This window comes from Cyprinus carpio, chromosome A11 (genome assembly GCF_018340385.1).
Source record: "Cyprinus carpio isolate SPL01 chromosome A11, ASM1834038v1, whole genome shotgun sequence".
In the NCBI taxonomy this organism is placed as follows: domain Eukaryota; kingdom Metazoa; phylum Chordata; class Actinopteri; order Cypriniformes; family Cyprinidae; genus Cyprinus; species Cyprinus carpio.
In genome coordinates this window covers 19,264,777-19,289,113 of record NC_056582.1, presented here as the reverse complement: position 1 = coordinate 19,289,113, position 24,337 = coordinate 19,264,777, and the positions used below count along the sequence as shown (strand labels likewise).

Here is a 24,337-nt window from a genome sequence, read left to right as displayed (position 1 = left end):
AGGATTGAATTACGACTTAATCCCTTTAATGAAATGATTTGTGCTCTTATCTTCCGAACAAGATGTTGAGACTGATACCATTCCCCTCTTTTGAATGTACCACCCAGATTGTGTGTGTGCTTGTGTGCATGTGTGTGTTCATTCTCAGATTTAACACACATGCATAAAGCACCAGTGCATGGCAGCAACTGGGATATCTTCATTGTTTGGTGGATGTCTCCTTTTTAGGTCATTTTTTTCTAGTTTATACTGTACATTTATATACAGAAACATTATAGTTTGCATATCGGAGCTGTCTTAGAGTAGCTTAATAATCTTCTAGAAACTTTTGTTTTCTTGACTCTTGTTAGAATAGATTAAATTAGACTTAAACTTTTATATAAACACAGAGGGATTACACATATTTATGCATGTTTTACATGCATGTTTTCATCTATTTCATAAAGATTAGAACTTCTCTGTTGTCTCCTAATTTCTCTTTATTTCTTGCATCTCTCTTCTCTCTTAGAAAACCAAACACCTCATTCTCTCGCTGTCTGCTCGTTCCATTGAGGAACAGTTTTGCCCAAGGAGGTAGATTAACGTCTTGCTGTGGGAATTTTCAGGCATGCTCGGTTTTTGACTCGTCTTGCTTAATTGCTAAAGCAATTAAAATGTTTTCTGCTGAACATCATGGGGTGGCACCTCGGCGGTCTCTCTCTTTTACTCTCTTTTAGCATGCTGTTTTTGTTGATATGCTGAAGAAGAGTATTGTGGTGAAAAACAAAAAAGTAGTAGGAAAATATTTTTGTCTTTTTCAAATATGATTTTAGCATATTACCCAGAGAAAGAGAGGCTTCCTCTTTGAGCTCTCCTATCTTGACTGAAGGATGTAGCTGAGATGTTAACATGAAAGGAGTAAAATAGATTACATGCCAACACTGCAGGTAGATTTGCTGGTATTATGATAGGAATTTACTTGGAAGATTTGGGGTTTTACACACAAAAAGTGACTGTGCAAACTGCTAATTTCAAGTCAAATTTGGTCAGTTTTCAATTTAAATAGATGGCTATTATTAGAAACGTATTCAAATTTTGGATGTGGCTGAGAAGTTACATTAAAACAGTAAGACAGATTACATGTCAATGCTGCAGGTAGCTTTGCTGATATTGCGGTAGGAAATTGTTTTTGGGATTTTGGTTTTTAGATTTGTGGATTTTAATACAAAACTTTATTATTTATAGTCAAATTTGGTTAGTTTTCAGTTGGCGTAGATGGTCATTATTAGAAATGTATTCAGATTTCATCTAACAGTAATCAGAGTAATTACCTTGACGTGGCCTCTCAATAATACAGTTATGATGGAAATATATGAGCTTTTATGAGGGCTTTGCCATTTCTTGTAAAAATGAAGCCAGCAATAACAAGCCGTATTAATGGCTAACTCAGTGACGCTAGGTATTTGTTCGCTTTGGCACTGTGTTGGAATTTCATTAATCTCATTCGCTGGACAAGGGGGCATTCTCAATGGAGCCGGTTACGCTTATTTTATGCTTAATTCGCAAAACCTTGGAGCCACAAAGGAGTGTGAGAAAAAGGGAGGTTCTACTTCACTTGATCTTGCTGAACCATGACCAGAGACCCAGATAGAGAGATCTTTGCCTCCAAGGTTTAGGAACAATGCTCATTTTCCCCTCCATAGGAACTCAATGGGCTTTGGAGAGTCTTAGCTATAGGTACATCATTATATAGCATAGTTTGCTTTTAATTATGAAGGCTCTGATTTTTTTTTTTTTTTTTTTTTTTTTTACCACATACCAACTTGTTGATGATGGTTTCCTTTGAGTTTTTATTAAGATGATCACTAAGGTATAAAGTTGGCTTAAAGGCTCTTTGCTACTTAAAGTATAAAGCTAAGACCCTGGAGATTGGTAGCTTGGTGGAAAAATTCATGTTTCTCTGTTAACCGAGACGCAAACTCAGAATTTGTGGGGGAAAGACAGCAGTATCTCATGTCTTCATCTTACGGCTGTCTAGCAACCTGACTGCTGGAGGTGAGAGGTCAAACGTTAGGTCATGGTTTAGGATGTCCTGCCTGCCAGTCAAACATGATTGGGTGTTTCATCTGTCAATCATGCGTAACTGGAATGAGCTCTGACAGGTTGGAGGCTTTGTGAGGGTTGAAATGGCTGGTAGGGGAGAAATGGAAGATAAGCAGCTTCTTAGATGGGTGTTAATTTATTTGAATGTCACTCTTTCCCTTCTCTGTTTATGTTTCATCCCAAATGTGTGAGACCTGAGCCTCAGGGGCTGGAGATTTATGAGTTGGGGATGATAGTCTGGGCCTGATGTCTGACAAGCCCGACTGTGGTTAGATGTTCCTGGAGGTTGAATTCAATGGATTCATATTTTAAATATATAGGTGCAAATAAATAAATAAATACAAATAGTTTGTGTTCCTGTAATGAGTCTTGGGAACTGTATTTTTTATGCAGACATCATCTCCTCCTACATGTTTCTTTCTGTCCTGTTTTTCATACAGTAACTACCATTTTACTCCCTTTGCACCTTGGGTAATAAATTAGATCTGCATGAAACCACCTGTCCGTGCATGCACTTTAAGAAGGTGGTGTTGACTTATTCTTTTGTTATTAATTGGAAGTGTGAGGTCAACCCAAGGCTACTCCTAATGACTGATACAGAGAATGGATGGTCGGGATTCGGATGATAAAAGGCAGGTAGAGGAAGGTTTACACCACTGTTTGGCACTGGGAAGTTATGAGGCCTGGTTAATCCGGGCAAACCTCTGATGATGGATGAGAGCTCTCTCTTCTCAGCTTCCCTCTCCTGAGAGCAGACCTGTAAGTGCACTTCTGTGCGAGGAATGGGGCTTGTTAGGTATCCAAATCTCACTGGTGCGTAAAAAAAGACTATCACGTATGACAAAGAAGTCTATGAGTGCAGAACAAAGTTTTGTCTTTAATGGGATGTTCAGGTGAACTGATCAAAATCATTTCCGGGTCAAATTTCACCCTTAAAGACATAAGAAATTATATTTTGCAGAAATATTCTCCACATTTTGACTAAATTTCTCCTCATTTATAATTAAACTAAATTCTCATTGCCATAAGTGCAAAAAAAAAAAAAAAAAAAAAAAAAAATCTATATTATTTATTTATTTTTATGACTACAGATTTTTTAGTTTTTTAGATTTTGTAGTTAAATATGACCTGGAAGGTTTATCCATATGGCCTGCTGCAATATAAACTTAAAGGGGTGGTTGATCAGCTTTTTTGAAAGCTTGATTGTGTTTATGTTCATGCTTTGTTTAAAAAAAAAAAAACATTATTTTCACATATTTTACCTTTATTCTACACCGTTGTTTCCGTTCACATTCCTGGTTCTCTGAAGCCCCTCCCTAAGAAATATGCAGTCGGGCTCAGATTGGTTAGCCGGCCCAGTGTGTTGTGATTCGCTAACCACCTAGTGTACATTGTCTGGAAACGTCACCCCTACTATTGCATGTTCCTGGGGGATGTAAATATCGGGGTTAGTGATGTCACAAAGCCGGGAAGAAGCTTGTTGTAGTCCATACCGGCCTTCTTTTGTAGTCCTTAAACAGCAATTTATTTAAAAGAAAATATCTCCCTTTGCATTGAACTTTGAGCGTCGTAATTTTGAAGACATTGTTTATGCTCTAACAGCAACATTACACACTAACTTAAGTTAAAAAAAAATAATAATAATCAACCACCACTTAAATGAGGACTTGAGGAGGCTTAAAATCCTCATAAAAAACATGCTACAGTGTGGGCCTTGTTCAGATATGAAGCAGGATTTTAAGTGTATTTTGGAGCATGTACATATCCAAACTTTTCCTGAAATTAGCAAGATAAAAAAATAAAAAAAACGAAAAGAAATGTGAGAGGCGTACATGCAGAGAATCAGTTTTATGCTTGAATGATTTCTGTTCCAAGCAACAGGTCTTTGGGTTTTAGTTTAAGGATAAAGAGGATTATACTGCTCTCCTATGATTACAGAAATGCTGCCTCACGAATAAGAGCATGGTTTAAGAGTGTTTTTAATGCATTTGAACATTTCTGCTTCAATATTTCTGATTTTAAGCCCATTTTTTTAAGTAATAATGTATTAAAAGTAGATTTTATTTGTGGTGTTATTAAAATACCATCCTCAGCAGACAACAGCAGTTGACTCATGTTTACTGGACTGTGCAAATCAAGATTATTGCTTTTTGCATTCTATTTCTCTTTAGAAAATCAATAGCAACTGGCAAATCCTCTTTGGTATCAGTCAGCTCATGCGAAAGTCCATTATGCCAACAGCAAACTGTGTCAGCGATGAATTTGGTCAGGTTGAGGGGCCACCAAGGGCATCATAATACAATTTTAACATTATAGGATCATAGTAATCCTCTCATTTATCTCTGGTTTTGTTTGGCAATTGCAGAGATAGCAGCACAGTGGATTCTGGTTAATGCAGTGTTATCTAGAACTGAAGTTAAAGATGGAGCCTGTTTATCTGCATCAGACAGGGGTGCAAGAGGATGAGGTTTAAGTGTGGGTGTACTATCATTGGATGAGGTTGGACAGCTTGTGACCCTCCTCGTCTACTTGACATCTGAACGCATTGCTATGATAACCTTACGACCTCCCTCCTGCTGGAAGCTAATCGGGATGCTTTGTGTATCTAAAACACAATGAGAGACTTGCATTGAGTGTGTCGTTGAAAGGATTTATTTGAAGACAGATCTATTTTAGACAAACCTTTTTTTTTTCCCACGACATTAACCTTGGTCAACCAGATTAACCAGAAAGACTGGGGTGGTTAACTAGCAGTTTTGTCAATGGTCCACTAGCTGGACCAGCATAAACCAGCATGGAAATTCATGCGGGTATTTTTGAGCTGAGAAAATATGATTTGTTGTGAAATGTTTCCATAATTTACACCATAGCTGGCTGTGGTACGCTAATGTATTTGGCTGGCTGACTTATAAGCAAGCTAAATGTCTGATATTGATCATTATGAAAAAAGAAAACGTGCCTCTTAACTGATGGTGTAGCAACATGGTAAATCAATATCCATACAGAGTTTCTGGGTGAGATTGTAAAGTGAGTTCAACAAGTAAATCATGTCATGGACTTGTTTCTTACATATCATTGATCAAACCCGTTTTTAAAAACCTGAAATGACTCTTTACCCACCCCACTGGATTTAAAACAACGGGAAAGTGAATTGTAGTGCTCCATAACGACTTTCTGCAAATGCAGTTAGGCTGTTATTTAAACAAAGACAAATGAGTCTTTATGTTTTTGTGAATGAATCACCTGGATCGATATGCCGTACAGCTGCTAACTGACATTACATTCACTTAACAACTTTTTATGAGTTTAAAATATTGTTTTAATTTAAGTTTATAAATGTTAAATTGCTCATTACTCATTTCAACCTACATAGTGTGCATTAAGAACTAATGGTAACCAGAAGAATGCTCTTCCTGAGGGTGGAGCCTACAGCAACACATAATTTCTTATACGCAGAAGTGTTTGTTCAACATTGTGTCTTGAAGTTGGCAAGGTTCGGGTTGTAAATCATCTGACAGTTACCTTCTATGCCAGGTCTGATTGCATGGTTACCTCATTCGCCTGCAGTAATGTAAACTATTCATAGGCTGAATTTTTCCATACCTGTAATTTAAATGGTTCTCTTTTCTTGTTTTTTTTAGGCTCTGCTCTGGTCTCCCTCAAAAAGAGTGTTAAATAAAGGCTTGCTGATTATAATTGGGTTTTGGAGTTGGAAGCTGTCTTCTCCTCATGAGTGAGAGTCTTGGCCTCTCTTTGTTTTGTTTTTTTGGCTACCGTCACGATCATGTTGTTGGTATCTCTCTCTCTCTGCCAATTAACGGCAAACAGGGAGTCACTAAATGATCTGAAACCCTTTAACCCTAGATCTCTGTCTCCTCTTCTTACTATCTGCTGTATCTTGCCCTGCTTCCTTTATTTCAGTCTCTCCAGTCTCTGGACAGAATCCTTGCATGTTTCCTGGTGTCAGAATTGATCAACATTAGATAATGTGTAAGAAATTTAGCCCTAAATGCATTAGAATTAATTAATAAGTAAGACTGTTAAAGGTATGTGAAACTAAAGGTATTAATTCGGAAGGTATTAAAAAGGAATGTGTGCAGTGATATGCAAATGCGATGCATTCAGGATAAAGGATCTTTCCCATGCAGCCCTAACTCTGTCCAGTTGTTATAATGTATAAATGAAGCATTGCCTTTCATTATTTCATTAATTTAATTATATATATATATATATATATATATATAATATTTATATAGAAACGAGTGATTATAGAGTATAGAGGAAGATGTTCTGCCTTTTTTTTTCCCAACATCCATTCACTTTTTATTGTATGGAAAGAAACATTGTATCTTATTTTTATGATTAAAACATGTAACTTATTTTTATGTTATAAAGAAAAAACATTGATGATCTTAGGGTGAATAAATTAAAAAATGTTTATTTTTATGTTATCTTATTTTTATGATTAAAACATGTAACTTATTTTTATGTTATAAGGTGAAATAGGTGTTCCCCTCCCTTATTGGACAGATCTTGCATAACCCTTTCTTGAAGCAAGTTAACACAGGCGATTCTTAGACTACTTGAGCTTGTCATTTTAGAGGCTCATCAGCAGGGACTTTGTGTGCTTCGTGTGCACTGTGACACCTGTCCATCCATTGAGGTCCCTGATATGGTGACAGAAGCTGTCCTGAAAGGGTTAACCAGCTGGCATTTAATTCCCATGGGAGAGTGCGTGTGGGGTGCCTGAACGTGTGGCACACCAAACCAAAATGCTGTTTGTCTGCAGCTAATCACCTCCCTCTCAGATAAGTGCTTGCATAAACATAGAAGAAGAGCGACTGAGCGAAAGAGATGAACGTGTTGACTCAATCCTAATCCCGCTTCCTTCCTGTCTGGCCTGGGAAATGGAACATATGCAGCCCAGCGTCTGCCAAATGTAACACCAATGTTGGCTTTTTCTCATGCATTGGCTCTTATAGGTCTTATAGAATGAATGGTGTGAAAAGAGTCACTTCTATATGTAATCTTTTCCATTTACAAAAGCAAAAGTCATACAGACTCTTCAGGTCCCATAGGCTGGAGTGACAAGCACTAAGACAGCGCTATAGAGACTCCGCAGTGGGCGGTAAACTGAAGGATAGAGTTCCTTCACAATGGTTTCTGTCACTTTTGGCATTCCATTCCATCTGCCTCAGAGGAAACGGGGGAACAATTCCACGGCCACCTCTGCCATGCTGTGACCCCTTGACCTCTGCTGTGATAGCCCAGCATTCTGACTCTCTCACCAGGGTGTACGTAGGACATTTCCCATCACCTTCAGGGACATCAGAGATCAACTTCCTGGATGTCTGTGACTGTAAATTAACCACCAGCATGTCACAGGATACAGGCAGGAACTCTCACAGAAAACCTGCTAGTCTCAGGCATTCAGTGCTTTAAGAATTTTTGTTTTTTGAAAATCTTTCAGTGTCGCTGACGAAGTGCTTCTCCACCGTTCCCATTTCCCGAGGCTGTTTTTAGAGCGTGTGTTTTTAAGGAGGGCATTGTTTTCATTTTAAGGATGATGTAGCAATTCTGCCTGAGGCGTCATTTCGGGAGACCGTTTTAGTATGGGACTATGGTGCAGACATCTGTTCTTCTCATAAGTGCAAAACTTCCCTAGACTCTCACATCACATTCAAAACTATATTAGTATGTCATATTGGACACCTCAATGGAAAAAGTACGTAGAATGAAATCAAACCCTTTCCTCACGTTTTTGTTTTGAGAGCTTACTTATTCGCAACCCTTTCAGCGCAGTCTTCAAAACTGTTTTTTAATAATAACAAGCAGTGAAGTGGAACATTTTTGCAGAATTTGAACTTCCTTCTGGTCCAGGCCAAGTCAAAACATCTTCATTACTGATACGATGAAAGTGTATATGGGTTTTGGCAGTGTGTAAATTAAATAAGGGTGGCCTGTAGTCTCAGAAGACCAAAAAAGTCAATCGAACTGCTATGTTCATTATGATTTGTTTCAGAGTAAGTCCAACTGCAGCCTCAATCTCAAATTGTCATCAGTTAGGAATATTATTTACTTAACTAATAGGCACCGATGTAAAACAACTGCTGAATTAGAAATAATGTATATTCTGTAAAAACCTATGTCTTTGCTCTTTTGAATATCCACTACCGATAACAAAGTTTTTTTTTTTTTTTTTTTTTTTTTTTTAAGTGATCTCTAAAGTTCACTAAGGCTGCAGTTATTTGATCCAAAATACATTTAAAACTGTAATATTGTGAAATATTATTGCTATTTAAAATTGTTTTTTATTTTAATATATTTTAAAACATAATTTATTTATTTGATGGCAAAGCTGAATTTTCAGCATCATTACTCCAGTCTTCAGTGTCACATGAATGTTAAGAAATCATTCTAATACACTGATTTGCTGATTTGCTTAATATTTTGTGGGTATATTAAAAATTAAATTGTTTTGGAACATTATAAATGTCTTTACTTTCACTTTTGATCAGTTGAATGCATCTTTGCTGAATACAAGCAAAGAAATATTCATTCCTTAAAAAAAAATTAAAAAAAAAATCAAATATATATATATATATATATATATATATTATATATATATATATATATATATATATATATATATGATATATATATATATTTATCTTACTGACCCCCAAACTTTTGAACGCTATAGTGTACTTTCCCTTTTTCTATTTCATTTTGAGCTTGTAAACCTCATTGGGATTCTTTGCGGTAATGGCACTTAGTTTCTGCAATCCCTGCTTCCTGATTCCGCTCAGGTCGAGGCCAGCGACCCTGACCCCGGGGCTAATCCTAGATTAATCTGGAGCTCAGGCAGTCTTTGCTGATGCCTCACTGCTTCTAAGCCCTGGCGCTGTGGGCTTGATGTATTTACATTGGCGGGAATGAGTGTTTCTCTATGATTGAGAAAGACAGGAGAGTCCTGCCAGAAACTTTTCTTTCCTTCTTTCTGATTCACCCTTCTCAGATTCACTCTTCTCAATATTGTCAATCATAAAGGTGGTCTCTTTCTAGCATACACCTGATCCCCGGACAGCTGAGGCCGGCCACCCTCCTGAGGTCACGGTGCATGAGGGCAACGCGTGTGAGAGGCAGATGCTCCAGATTGATCGCTGTTGAGAGAATGCTTGTTAATAAAACATGTCTGTGGTGATAGAGAGCTATGTTTTCACAGATGTGTCTAATTCAAAGCAAGCTGTGTCTCTCCCTCACAATTCAGGCTTCTTAACAGATACCGTGCACTGACAGAGAAACCTATCTGTGGTTTATTGACATTCAGGCTGTTCCTGTAGGAAATGGAATTTCCATCAGATGTGCGATTTTAAACACCAGTGACGCGTTTATTGATTTCACCTGTCATTGATTTCATCGTTAATATCAAACAGGAAGAGGAAGAGGTTTAAATTTGGGTTATTATGGTTATGTTTTTGATATTCTTGTTTACAAATGCTTCTAGGCTAGCCATGCAAGCTCAATTTCATGTGTTTTTGTGTTGTATTATGCAGCGTACTCTCGTTGTTGCCACAAGGGCTGGTAGAGTAGGTATTAAGGCGAGCGTACACGGTGCGATTCTGAAGGTCGGAACACATGTCACGATTGAGTTTATCCGAAAATCGTACGGAAGCTTAATTTACTACGGTTTTACAAACTCTGATGTAAGCATTACATTTCGTGCCATTCATAAAAATATGGATCATATTCTCCCACGGTACGATCCGCGACCATGTGAGCATCTGTGATTTTCTCCCGAGAGAAAAAAAGCGCCTGCGAGCTCGTATGACAGCAAAAATTGCACCATGTATGTCTGCCTTTAGACTGCTTCATAAATTATTTTCCACAGTCAGTTTTCTCTTTCGGTCAAATACTGTGCAACATTTTAAATAACACTGGTGGGGTTTCAGTGAAATCTGTCTGGTATTACTAGTGTTATTTTAGTATCATTGAGATACTATTAAAATGTATTAATATTTTTTAATAGTTTTTGTTTTAAGTTCAGTTAAAGTTTTAGTAATTTAGTTGTGTGTTTTTGACTTTTTTAGTTTCTTTTTAGTGTCTATATTTTTATACATTATTTAATTTATTATTAATTTAAAATTAGAAATGTTGCCTTGTAAACTAGCTGAAATGTTTTTCTTCCTAACTTTATTATTTATTGACTGATTGATTTTGAGTTTTAGTTCACTATAATAACCCTGGACAATTTTATGCACTGCACGAGCATTCACATCTACATACTTGTGAAGAGTATGTTTCTGATCTTTTAAAATTTTGAAAAGCCTGTATATTTTTTTTTCTGTGAGACAAATGGGTGCCTTTTTATTGTTTGTTGCTCTGTCTTGTACACACACAGATGCCCACAATCACAGGGTGCTAATTATATCTTTGAGAATGGAAAAATGCAGATTGAATGATGGGAGTTTGGGTTGCAGGTGGTGATGCGTGATGATGGATGCAAACATTTTTAAATTATCCTGATACAGAACTGATGTGACATACAACAGCTGTGGGTGTAGTCTGTGGGTCGAAAGACATCTGCTGATGTAGTTTATTTGACTTGCTTGTTGCAGATGAAATAACCAGAGAAGAAACAGAGTGTACCTAAAAACACCTCAAAACATATGGGCAAAAGAATTGCACGCCTTCTAAATGCTGCAGATATGTAAGGTCATACAGATGTAAATTGGGATGCATGGTATGCTGTTTGGCTATATAACCTCCATCAACTCTGCTCCATCAAGCTGAATGAAATGTTTTTTATTTGTTTGCTACCCCAGCAAACAAAGTGTTTCAAAAAAGACATATCATGATCTTTCCCCAGTCCACAGCCTACTTTACATTTTATTAATTTAGCAGTGTCTTTAATCCAACTAATGAGGTATTTTACAAGTGATTTATCCTAAGAAAATAATAACATTTTCTTTTCTGATATTTAATTGTTAACTTTATTTATCTTTAATGCTTTTTACAAGCAATATGTATAAGGGAAATTATGTATAAACTAGAACTTACTTTAAAATGTTCTGTTTTATTCCACTCTTGTTGTGTTCTGTAATGGCCTTTCTGTTGCTCTTATCTGTGATTAAAACAGGTCCAAACTAAACAGCAAGAGTATGCTAGACCTGCTTTCCAGTAGTTATAGAAGCATTCCTGCACAGTTGTATCATCTTTTGATCCTGGAGGCCAACAAAAACTGTGTGTGTGTGTGTGTGTGTGTGTGTGTGTGTGTGTGTGTGTGTGTGTGTGTGTGTGTGTGTGTGAGTGTGTGAGAGAGAGAGAGAGAGAGAGAGAGAGAGAGAGGCTGAGAAACAAGTGTGTATTAATTTATGACACAAAATAATGTTGCTCTTAAGGCAAGACTTTTTACGCCATAAATCATAGCGTCAGGGTTAATGAAACTGTACTGTGAGCTGATAAAGACACCACTTACCTCATATACAACCAGGCTTCCAAAACTTTAGATATGAATCAGGTGCAACATCCGGCTGGAACATATTAGGGATAAATACAGCTTTCCCTCTCTCCGCTCTCTGTGAGCTCTTATCTGAGTCTTACAGGAAATCAGCATGTTTGAGTTGTCAGAACAATAACACAAGTGCACTGCGGCATGCAGTGGGTTGGACTGCTGCCATCTGTGTGTGTGTGTGTGTGTGTGTGTGTGTGTGTGTGTGTGTGTGTGTGTCTGTGTGTGTGTGTGTGTGTGTGTGTGTGTGTGTGATGCTCAGCCCACTTTGCCACATGCAGACAACAAGACAACACAACATGCTGTTCAAGCTGTTCAACATGGATGAGGGTCACATGACAATACAGTATACAAACTTTAAAGGGATAGTCTGACCAAAAATGAAAATTCTGCCATCATTTACCTTCTCATATCATTCCAAAATTGTACGACTGACTTTCTTCTGTGGAACTTAAAAAAAGAAATTTTGAAGAGTGTTAAAAACCAAACAGTTTTGGTTCCCATGAACAAAATGATAAAAACAAAATTATAATGGAAGTCAATAGGAACCAGTTTGGCATTCATGTTACACAATTTAAGTAGACATACAGTGTATATATAGCAGGTGTTTGGCGGTTGTTAAGCTTTAGCAAGGAAAGCACAAGTTCACACTATAACTTCCAGTGCCACTGGACAAGTGACATTTTGGACAAAGCAAAGGCATTATTTAAAAAAAAAAAAGAATGTGTTAAAACTTGCACATTTTAATGGATGCTAAGCAGGACTCTTAAACACTGCTGTCAACTCAATGAGCCAGTCTCATTAAAACAGTGACATTATTGCCAGACTTCTTGGTTCATTTTTTTTTTACTAATGTAGCTGTTAGTTTTGGCTAACTTTCTGGTATTGCAAAGGACAAGCTCACCCAAATACCACTTTAATTATTTTTATACAGACTTCAAGTTTGCTTATAGTTCAGTTAAGGCTATATCTTGTCCTGGAAGATGATGTTGTCGTTCTTTTGATGATGTGTATATAACTAGGTGGAAACTGTTATTTATATGTGAGTGTGTTCTGTGTGTCACCTGCTCCTCTTAAACTGTAATTATCACTTCATGTGTTTAGAGAATGTCACTTCTGCTTGTGTGTGCGAGCGAGCGAGTCAGTACACAGTCATGCGGCATACACTGTGAAGAGCAATGATTTGTTTTCGGGCTTTGTCCGTGGACCGCCTGCATACATGGTGTCATGCTAATCCCAAACCGCCCTCATGTCTCTCTTCCTCCTCTTGCTGCTCTCCTCTCCTTGGGGCAGACTGAATTTCCTGCAGGAACTCACTCCGCAGCGCTTGGCAGTGGTTCTTTAATTTAACCAAATTTGAAACTGGAGAAATCTGCCACAAGATGGACTGTCAGTTCTTGCTGTATAAAGACAATAGCAGTGCTAGCAATCTGGACTCACAAAAAGTGTTGTTGTTGAATGATTGTTATTATTAGAACAAATGATTCCACTCTCAAATGACACTTTAGATGTGCAGGAAAAGTCAAAATGAAATCAAAATGAATCTTGTTTACTTGAGACACATGGATTGACGTCTCCACTTTTTTTTTTCTCTCTCTTGTTTTACTTAATAATAGTTTATATATTTATTTATTTATTTATACTTACAACAATTTTTGTTTACCATAATCTTTTTTTTTATTACTTTTTTAACCTTTTTGCAATTTATTATTATTATTATTATTATTATTATTGATTAAAGTTTAGATAACCATAATCTTTATTTATTTTCACAATTTGTTTTTCTGACCTATTTTGGTAATTATTATATTATATTAATATATAACAGTAGTAGTAGTAGTTTTTGTTGTAGTATTCATAATAATAACAATAATGATAATAATAGTTTTATGTTTTCTTTTGCCACTTGTGCCTCCAAATACAGATATTATGCTGGAGTTAATGATGTTAAATATGTGTAAATAGGCGTATATCAAAACATTCGAACTGCGCAATGTTGCATAGTTTATGTAGGACAAAAGAACTCACAAATACTCCTACAAAAAAAGTGTTACGAATAATAAATGAAGACATTTTGTGTAAAGTTTGTATTCAGAGATGAGTGTTCCCCGAGCTAGAAATGTCCTACAGTGGCGTCAACAAAAAGGATGTGACCTTTCATAATATCTGCTCTCGCAGCCAAAATCAAGCACACTTGGCGGCACAAAGTGAACAGCTGACCATTAGATAAAGAAATGTGTCAGTTATGTTTTAATGTTATTCACCAGCTGTTTTGTCTTTCTAATACAGAAAAAAACAGTTTTTAATCTTTGAGTATGTGAACTTTGGATGTCTCTCAGCAGTGGAAAGTGTGTTGGAAAAGCAGTTTTCTTCATGGAGAATGAAGTTTAGACATTGTTAGAGCAATATTGTATATAGTTTTTCACTTTTTAAATGTCAAGCACACTTTCTAAAAGCAACTAATCAAGATAGTACAGGCAATCTTGGCAGCCCTCTATTCAATACAGTGACCACTGCATGGGGCCTCAGACTGAACCATATTAGCGTTAAATGCAACTAATGCTACATCTTACGGGAAGTGACTTTACCCAGCAGCTTATGATTGTAATGCTATGGGAACATGTACATTTGTGGGTTTTGGAGCAGAATTGGCCCAGTATGCATGCTCTGCAATTGTTTCTGGCCAGCAACTGGAAAAGCCAGTCAGGAAGAAAGAGGTCATTGCTGGAAATCTTGGTACCATCATGTATAGCAAGCATGCATTAGAGCTGATCTCGCATACCCACACCAAATCTCCCACCAGGTCACATTACCTAGTACCTTATGGTTTACCAGAGCATATGGCATGAAGGAAGTGAGAAGCTTTTCAGTTGATTGGAGAAACTCAGAGCGAACAAGACCATGTGAGAAGGTAGAAGAAGGAGCTGAACATAGCAGCTGTATTTTGGAACGGATATCCCTCGGTCTCTTCCTGCTACACTGCTCATGGAAAGAGCAAAGTGGGCATGTATCTGTGAGAGTGGGAATTGTAGAAAAAAGGCTAAAAAGTGCAAGTACAGGTCAGGTTACTTACTCCAAGTTCTAGTTTTCCTCCAACAAGCCATTTCATGCTACAGAGGCGAAGCAGAGAGGGGCCATTCTCAAGACAAAGTCTCTAGTGTGTGTGCAAAACAGACCCCCCCAGTAGTCAGCTTCTTAGGCTCCACAAGGTAATGATGTTCCTCAAGGGTTTATCTGGCTCCACTTGACTGGATTTTCACAGCTCTTTCCCCTAAAGGTTGAAAATGGATCTATCAAATAACGATGTGGTTTAGGTAGACGATGGCCTTGTAGATCTAATTAAGACCAGTTATGTGGTTATTCTTGCAATATTTCAGCACCTCTACTGTTTTATTAGTCTGTCCGACCTGTCTTTAACATAATCCAAATGAGGCACCATAGAAGGTAGTAGCTCAGTTCCAAAACCTAGGCTGAACTTTTGGATGCAGCTGTAGTATGTTGCCTAGTGAGCTCTGTGAAGAAAAAAATATTTAAGATATTTGAAAGAAAACAAATATTTATAAATATAAGCTATTTAATCTCATTACAAATGTTGTTTCTTAGCCAATATGTATGTGGGCTATGTACATTTTCCATTTGTCAGAGGATCATATTGTTAGCGTTGCATCTTGGCACTGTCTTTTATTACTTCTAGGTAGATTCTAGTCTGATATTGTCTAAAGGAAGTTGTAGGCTCATGTGTCCGGATGGATCCAAGATAGACGTGGAGCTGTTGGTATTGGAGTACAGGGATCTTTAGGCAGTTGGTCTTGTTTCCACAGGTGGCCCTCTGTCTTGCTAGAGAGAAAGAGAGGGAATGAGAGACAGTTTGGGGCATTGAAAGTCAGGGGAGAGAATGAGAGAAGAGGGAGATAAGGGTAACATTTAGTTTTTGGCATGCACAGTCTCTGCTCCGTTTTTACTCTGGTTTCATCAGGTCCGACCATATGCCAAGCCTTAGAGCTGAAGTGAGCTTTGTGCATTCAGAGAAACATACTTGAATTCCTACAATAGTAAACTTACATTTCCCCTCCCAGTAGAGCATTCCAGATTTTAAACACTGGTGTTTTCTTTGAGAGCTTCAGGTACTGGGCTTGCTGCATGGCAGAAATCATTTAATACATGTGGTGAATATCCTGTCGAAGTGTTATGTGGTGGACAGAATGGCTGTGGTGTCTTGCTCCCTGATTTACTAGAGCTGATTGTTTGGGTAAAGGTTTGAACAGACCCCTAACCTTCCCTAGGTATTAACATTTAATTTTGCTCTATTTATGCAACAAACATGAATGATAACTCAAATTGTGTGGATATTTGAGAAGTGTTCTATGACTTTGCTATGTAACAATCTAGCAACCACTACCATCCCAACATCATGGTGCCAGCTTTAGAATGGGCATGTGCCAAATGTGAGTGATGTTCTGTGCTGTGAGACTGAGCTCATGGTCTTGTGTGTGAAAGCTTCACCTGGGTCTTGAGTGGAAACACACACTGATGTGAGTGAAGTCTGACCCAGCAGATGGTCAGTCAAAAGAAATTGTTGTTTAGGAGATGCTGACAGACGTGCTGAGAGGAGCTGGAACTACTATATGGAGTCTTATCTTTTTTTTTGCTTTCACTTTCTTTCACACTTTCTCTTGGTTTCTTCTGCTCTATCTTTCATTCTGTTTTGATAGTTTTTTGGCTCAGGCTTTTTCTTTCACTCTTTTTTTCTTGTTCCTAATTTTTTTTTTTAATTACTTTATTTCACTTTTGCTCTTGTATCTTTTTCATTTGCTCTTGCTTTCTATTTCTTTCTTTGTTTCACTCTCTTAGACTCCTCTGCTCTTCGTTCCTTTTTCTTTCACTTGTCTATCCACACACATTCTACATGCCTACATGCCTTGAGCTGAAACACAAATAAGACGGAGACTTAAACACACCGTTGTGATTGCTGTCAATCAAAGCCCTGATTCATCATTGGATTTGTTTTGATCAATTACTAAGATTAGAATTTCTTTTTAATCATTATCTCTACAGGGAGATTCCTGTCTTTTTGATTGGCAGATGCTCAGAAGAGACGTGTGTGTGTGTGTGTGTGTGTGTGTGTGTGTGTGTGTGTGTGTGTGTGTGTGTGTATGTGTGTGTGTGTGTGTGTGTGTGTGTTCCTTGTCCTCTGTGACCTGTGTGCAACACTAGGTTAACTGCCGTCTGTTGGCTAATGTTTTACGCCCTCCATAAATGTTCATATCCTAAAATTATAATGTTTATCCAAAAAGGTAATATAGTATATTTTTAGATAATTTTCTACGTATTTTTCAACTCCAAAAAGAAAGCCCAGCACTTCCTTTTGATGTGAAAACACAGTGAAGTGTTTCTTTTTCTCTCCCAGATCTCACTATGTTTGCATGTTTCTAAGATAAGATTGGGAATCTCTGAAGACATGATTACAGATTTGTTTGCCATGTTTTGTGCCTGCTATAACAAACCCTCTATTACCTCATAAGGTGAATGGATTGTGTATTCTTTGTTGTGAACTGTGGCCAAAACTATTATATTATTGTCAAGTTGCCATGTTTTTATGAGATGTATTTAAGCATTTATGGAAATGGAATGAAACTGGGTGTGGAAATGCTCTTTCTCTCTGTGTAAATCTTTCTAAAACAAATAATGTTGTTCTGTTTTCGCTGATTGACCTGAATTTTTTTTCTCTCTCTCTCTTTCTGCAGATCTGAGGTCTACTGGTACAGCCCATCACTTCTCTTTCCTGTTGTTCATGTTAGACTATCGCATCCTGCGCATGGATGAGGATCACGACCGCATGTATGTGGGCAGCAAAGACTACATCCTGTCTCTGGACCTCCATGACATCAACCGAGAACCCCTCATAGTAAGAACACTCCCACTAACATAGATAGATGGATAGGCGAATCGATTTATTTATTTTTTAGTATTTTATGTTTTTATTTTTTTTATTTTTATTTCATTTATGAATATATATTTTTATAATTTATTCAGTTTTGTATTTCAATTGTTTTTGTTTTTATTTATTTATTTTAAGTTGTATACTTTTATTTTACAGCTTTTGTTTTGATTTATTTATTTGATTTATCCTTTTGTTTTTAATTTTTACTGTTTATTTTATTTATTTTTATTTGGTGTTTTTAATGTATTATTTTATATTTGTGTTTATTTATTTAAATTGTTTTATTTATTATTAACAGTTTTATTAATTTATTTAAAGAATGATATTCATAATATTTTGGATTCAGTTCCTGGACAAATATAAGCCATAAGCTAAATCAAAGCAGGATCCAAGGCTCATTGCTCTATCACTGTTACTTTTACTGATTAGCTCACAGCAATTCAGGAAACTGACTGTTAAATTCTATAAAACTAAAGGCTGGATATGTGGGGAACCCTGGGACCTTATAAAAATTCAGGGTGAACATTTCCTGACAGGTTCAGCTCATTACGGTGAAAGGTTGTTGAGTTAAAGTGGATTGTTTCTGAGATAGTGTGTCATTGTTGTGACAAATGGGATTGACCTTTCTCTCTGATACTCTCTCTTTCAGATACACTGGCCTGTTTCTCCACAGAGGAAGATGGAGTGTGTTCTGAGTGGCAAAGACACAAACGTGAGTGCCGTCTTTCAATTTCTTTGCTTCCACTCCGCTCACATATGCTTTAATCTGGAAGGCCGCGAAAAACTCAGAATAGCACTCAGCCCTTCAAATAAGTGTTCTAATTTTTCCAAGAATTATTCCAGACAGCGTTAAAACAACATACACAATCAGTTTTTCAGTTTACAGTTGGTCCACATTTGCTTGCAAGATATATTTGTTTAGACATCTTAACTCATCTCGATAACTCCAGCCAGCTCTCACTTATGAAACACTATGGCTATGTGACATCTGTTTGTGGTTTGGATTGTAAGCTGTAAATCTCATTACAAATACACAGCATATACTATCGTTTGGTCAGGTCAATAGCCCTCAAGCTCAACAAAAAATAGTTGCTGATATAAATGAGGTGAAAGTGAGATATTCGAGTTAAGGAGTAGTGTTGAGGTCAAATATATGTGTTACAAATCTCAGCCTTCCAGGTCAGACACCACACACAAAAACATACAGTATGCACTCATAGGTAGTCAGAGAAGGAAAACAGATGCTCGATCCAGCATGCAATGAACTTGAACCGGTCAAATTCTTAGATTTGCTGACATATGGAACTGGACATGCGGTTTAGTGGTCTGGTAAAGAAACTGTGTGCATCACCTGATCATCTGCACATCTGTGGGGTGCATTTCATTGGGGGTGTTTTGTTGTGCACTGGTATGGTACTTAGTGTCAGTTTGGTTGTGGGATGTGATGGGTTTTAACCACAGCTCAGGAGTTATTAATAATGCTGAATGCACTTGCTGTGAAATAAATCCAGATGTAGCTCTTTAGGGGAACATTTCTGATTTGAAACTTTTGAACTCTTTATTGTAAGGTTGCTGAAATGCATGCCAGTACAGAGTTTAAAAACCTAGGAAATAATTGGAATGTGTTTTTGTGGTCAGTAAGGTTTTTTTTTTTTCAAGAAACTGATAGATTTATTCAGCAAGGATGCATTAAATTTGTCAAAAGTGACCGTAAATAAATTCATAATATTACAAACTAATTCAATTTCAAATAAATGCAAACTTTTTCTATTTATCAGAGAAATCTTGGGAAAAAGATGTTTCACGGTTTACACATACAGTAAATATGGAGCAGCAATTACAAAAAGAAATGTTTCAAATCAGCATATTAGAATGATTTCTGAAGGATCATGCGACACTGAAGACTGGAGTAATGATGCTGAAAATTCAGCTTTGAATCACAGGAATAAATTACATTTTATAATATATTCAAATAAAAAAATAGTTATTTTAAATAGTATTTTACAGTATTACTGTTTTTACTGTACTTTTAATCAAATAAATTCAGCCTTGGTGAGCAGAAGAGACTTGAAGGGCTGTGTACATTAAAGCAAAATTAATGGGGTTTAAATGAGTATTTATGGGTGTAAATTATTAATTATGATTTTGATTATTAATTTTCATATTTTTTTTTTTTGTGATGAAATTTTTTGTTTGTGATAGAATAAAGTTTAAGTTTGAGATGATATAAAATGCTGATTATATTTATAGCTAGCTACCCGTGATTGCATTGGCCAAACATCAGCATCTGTGTATACATACAGAGTATGTTTCTGGCATTGTTACAGTTCTTGTATTCAAACAATCAGTCTCTAAATACTGCCATCAAAAGTTTTCTATCTGTTTTCCCAGAACTGAAGGACTAATTTTCACATGTTTATATCTGCCTAAAGTTTCTTATCATTTAGCAGTAGCATGTAGCATATAATGCTAACAAAACCCAAAAGCTTACAGACATTAACTAAAAGGTCACCTTTTTTTATGTCTGTCTAATGGCTCTTTTGTTTAATCTGTCACACACATATGTGAAAATAATTACCGTGATTGTTTCCTCTTTCAGGGCGAGTGTGGTAATTTCATCCGTCTGATCGAGCCGTGGAACAGGACGCACTTGTACGTCTGCGGGACGGGCGCCTACAACCCAGTGTGCACTTATGTCAACAGAGGACGCAAGCCTATGGTAACTACCCTTTCTGAGAGTGGGGTAACAGGGCATGAATAATGTGTCTTAACCTTAGTGGGTACACCTGGATACCTGTGAGACACAGGTGTTCTTACTGTATTTATAGATATTCCTTTTCCAGGTTTCATAACAAATCTATCCATTACCGACCCTTATGGTTCATCAAGTGTGATTTCTCACTCACCGTCCCCCTGTGTCACCTCCTCCCCCATTAAAAACCCTCCAGGTGTTGGCTGGCGTTCACCCTCACAGCTGCCTTCCCCAGCGCGCTATAACTCTCTCTCCTGTTTAGTCTTACTCTTTAACTGAGGAGCTTGAGTTTCTTCACTCGAGCCAGGCATCACTCTGTGGACCCTCTTTGCCTTATTAGGGCCCTTGCTTGTGCAGCTAGCACTTTTGCTGCTCTAAATACAATGCTTGTTCTCTAATGATAGTCCAGGGATTTTTAAAGTGGAATTAATAGAAGTCAGAATTTTTTTTATTTTTATTTTATTTTTAAACACACGCACACACCTATGCTAATAATATAGTTAATCTAATTGGTTTTGCATTTCTTAGTGGAATAGTTCACCCAAAAATAAAAAATAAAACATTTTCAGAACTTGAAACAAAATAAATGTTAATTGAAAAAGCTTGTTTTATTTCAGGAAGTTGCTAAGGCAACATTTTCAAAATGTAGAAAAAATTATAAAACTTTAATTCATTTAAAGTGACAACAGCAAATATAAAAATAAGATCTAATTCTAAAAAAATAACAAAAACTATAATTGTTTATCACTGGTATTAAAATAACACTGTTCCAAACTAGTTTGCTGAAAAATAGTGTTTTTTAAAATAAATCTTCACATTTTTAAAGACAAAATTTAAAGCTTCAGTGAGTTTAGAATAAAACGATGGAGTAAATCAACAACATTTTATTGCCTTTGTGCTGCTGTGTTAAAAAAAAAAAAAAATGTTGATCTTTAAGATGGTCCTTTTCAGTGAACCAGTTGATTCAGTTCACAAACAAGTTTTTATAATACAATATTTATAATAATAATAATATAATGGTGATTTATTTAAATTGATCTTGTATATAAAAATGTATATATCTATAAATGTATTATATTATATGTGAACCAGTTGAATATTATATTATTATATTATATTATATTATATTATATTATATTATATTATATTATATTATATTATATTATATTATATTAATGGCGAGGAGAGAAAAAGACCTGCATTAAATGTTATTCAAAAAGTCACATGGGTTGGGAATAACATGAGGGTAAATAAATAATGACATAATTATTCCTATAGTTTCCTAGTTTTAATCCTGAGATCTGTATTACATAGGTTGTTATGCTATGGAAGCTCCCATTATAGCGTCTCAGTATGGTACTGGTGGCCTGTAGCCCCCCGTAATAATGAATTGCCTCAACATTTCCCAGCAATGTTTAACTGGCACACATCCTTTAAATGCCCTCTGCGTTTGAATGTTGGTATAAGAGCTGGGAGGTGATATCATACCCCTTCACACCCTGCTCTTTCTAGACAGGAAACCTGGGTCACAGACTGCCTCCACAAAGTCCTCCAGTCAGGCAAACATCTCCACGTCTGTCCCAATGAGCACGTAACACATCACGTCTAACACATACAGACGCACATTAATCCAAAGGCATCCAGATGTGGCCAACTGCAGCAGGTCTTTGTCGTGCTAGCCCAGTCTTTGCATTCAGATTGTACCCAAGAAAGTATGTTGAAAGATACACATGTGGCCACAGCAGACGTGCTGACTCTGTGTTGATTTTTGGGGTTTTCTGAGGGCCAGCTGTGCAACAAATCACAATCAAACCATCCAACAGCAGCATGCTATGATAAGCATCTGTGCGTTCCCGACACCACAGTCCCAGACCAGTTTTGCTTTACACTTCAAGATATCTGTAGTGCCTAATATCTTTCACACACAAACTCTCTTCCGAAACCTAGTAAGCAAGCTTGATGTCCATGCTGAAAAAGAGTGCACAGTAAACCAGGTGGTTAGTTAGTCTGTTTTGATGGCAACTTCCTAACTGAAGCGGCAATGAATAAACACAATGCAAAAGACTATTTTGCTCTATTAATATAATTATATTTAAAAATAAATGTAAATAGAAAAAGTAAATGCAAATAGATAGAACTGAAGAATACAAAGAGACAAATCTAAGCAATTGTCATGATAATAAAATAAGAATAATTATAAATTAATAAAATAATGACAAAAAAAAGAATAATATCTAATAAAAAAAGTAAAAGTAAAAAAAATGGCATGAATTGATTGCACACACGTGACATTGAGGTGTGTGTGTGTGTGTGTGTGTGTGTGTGTGTGTGTGTGTGTGTGTGTGTGTGTGTGTGTGATCTAAAAAAATTACACTTATAAAATATAAAATGCATTTACTTTTTACTTGTATGTTTTTTTATCATCATACATTGTGCTGTGCAACTGTGCAATCTATTCTGGGATTGTCTTTACTGTAACAGATACTTGCAGTGATGCCTTAATTTTATTTTTTATTCATTTATTATTATTAATATTATGTATTAATTTTTATTTTTGGCAAAATCACAGCTTTTTACGTTTTGGAACAGAGCTGATTTTTTACTTGCAAAAGCATTCATAGATACACATACATGTAATGAATATTGTTTCTCTGAGTGTTGAAGGTCACCTCAGTGCCTCGCGGAACTTATGTCCTTTTTTTCTTTTTAAAAGGGGCAACCATGCTTGGTAAGTGAGTAACATCTTAAGTCATGTGACTATGTTCTGTTTTAGACCGCCATGCATCTCCAGATGCCCCAGACCAGAGGAAGATCTAGTCGTGCAGCTGAACCTGAAACAGTGTTTGATGAGACAGGACTACAGGTGGGACACAGATCTGGAAGTCTGCCGCGAGCCTGATGACTCTCTTTCTGTCTAAAGATGCATTAACCTGCATGCTTTTCCTCTGTGTCTTTCTTGTTTCGCCTCATCTGTGTCTGATGTCTGGAGGTTTTTTGTTAACTCTTTGTCTTGTATTTCTAACCTGTTTTCTTTTAAAGCTTTGTTTTGTGTCTCATGTCTTGTTTTTTGTGTATTAATGTCTTTGCTTTCTTTTAATTGAAGAATATGTATTCATGGTTAATCTCTCTCGGCTGATCTATGGTTAAGTTTTCTTCTTCTGTAGTGTCTTAGCTTGTTTTTCAACGGAATATTACATAATCTGAATGTATTTTTTTTTCCTGGTACTATTGCAATTTCTTTATAAATAACTAACTTGCAATACATAACCTTCTCGGTTTTAGTTTGATCACCCACCTCAACGTTCCTGCCCTCAAAGGAGTGAATGCTAAACACGCACACAGACTTTCAGGCAGTTGATACAGAGCAAACACAAGGCGGCTCTACCAAACACAAAGAAGCAGAGGAAATAATAGACCTACACAGCTAAACATTACTCAAATACTTCAGCTGGCCTACATTTCACATCTCAGGAAGAAGCGCTTAACCTTTTTGTGACCTGAACTCACTTCTAGTACAATCTTTTTTGAGTTTTTTGAAAAAGTTTGAGCATCACAATTTAAAGACTCAAACCTTAAAATACACTTTTGTTGACTAAACCATTCCTCCTAAAGCACTACCACTGCAGAAATAGGACTTTACATCAAGATACATTTTTAATTTAAATGTAAAAATATGGTTTATTGGCATCACTTAAACCCAGTGTAAATGTATTTTATATATATTAAAATGAATTGCTAGATAATGTTACAATGTAAATTTAATAGATTTTTTAAAATTACATTAAATTATATATATATTTTTTTTTATATAATTTATATTATTATTATATAATTTATTTTTTATATTTTTGTAAATACATTTATTAAATATAATTGTGAATGGTAAAAAAGAGACAAATCTAACTCGTTCCCTTATTAATAAAAATTATTTAAAAATAATATTTATTAATTAAATGTATTTAATACAATATTTTTTATAATAATGATAATAATACTAATATAGTGGCATGAATGATGGCAAACAAATATGAAATAAGGCATTTGAAAACTT

The 24,337-nt window shown here is 36.3% G+C and overlaps 1 protein-coding gene across 1 annotated transcript in view; it reads left to right on the top strand.

Annotated features, from left to right (window-relative positions):
* The window catches only part of LOC109099044 (semaphorin-3F-like), a 58,674-nt gene that overhangs the window by 17,344 nt on the left and 16,993 nt on the right, over positions 1-24,337 (top strand). The window contains exons 3-6 of the mRNA XM_042766665.1: positions 17,338-17,498; positions 18,184-18,246; positions 20,134-20,253; positions 23,060-23,149. Coding sequence (XP_042622599.1) covers positions 17,338-17,498; positions 18,184-18,246; positions 20,134-20,253; positions 23,060-23,149 — 434 coding nt within the window. The remainder of the gene's footprint in view (positions 1-17,337; positions 17,499-18,183; positions 18,247-20,133; positions 20,254-23,059; positions 23,150-24,337) is intronic.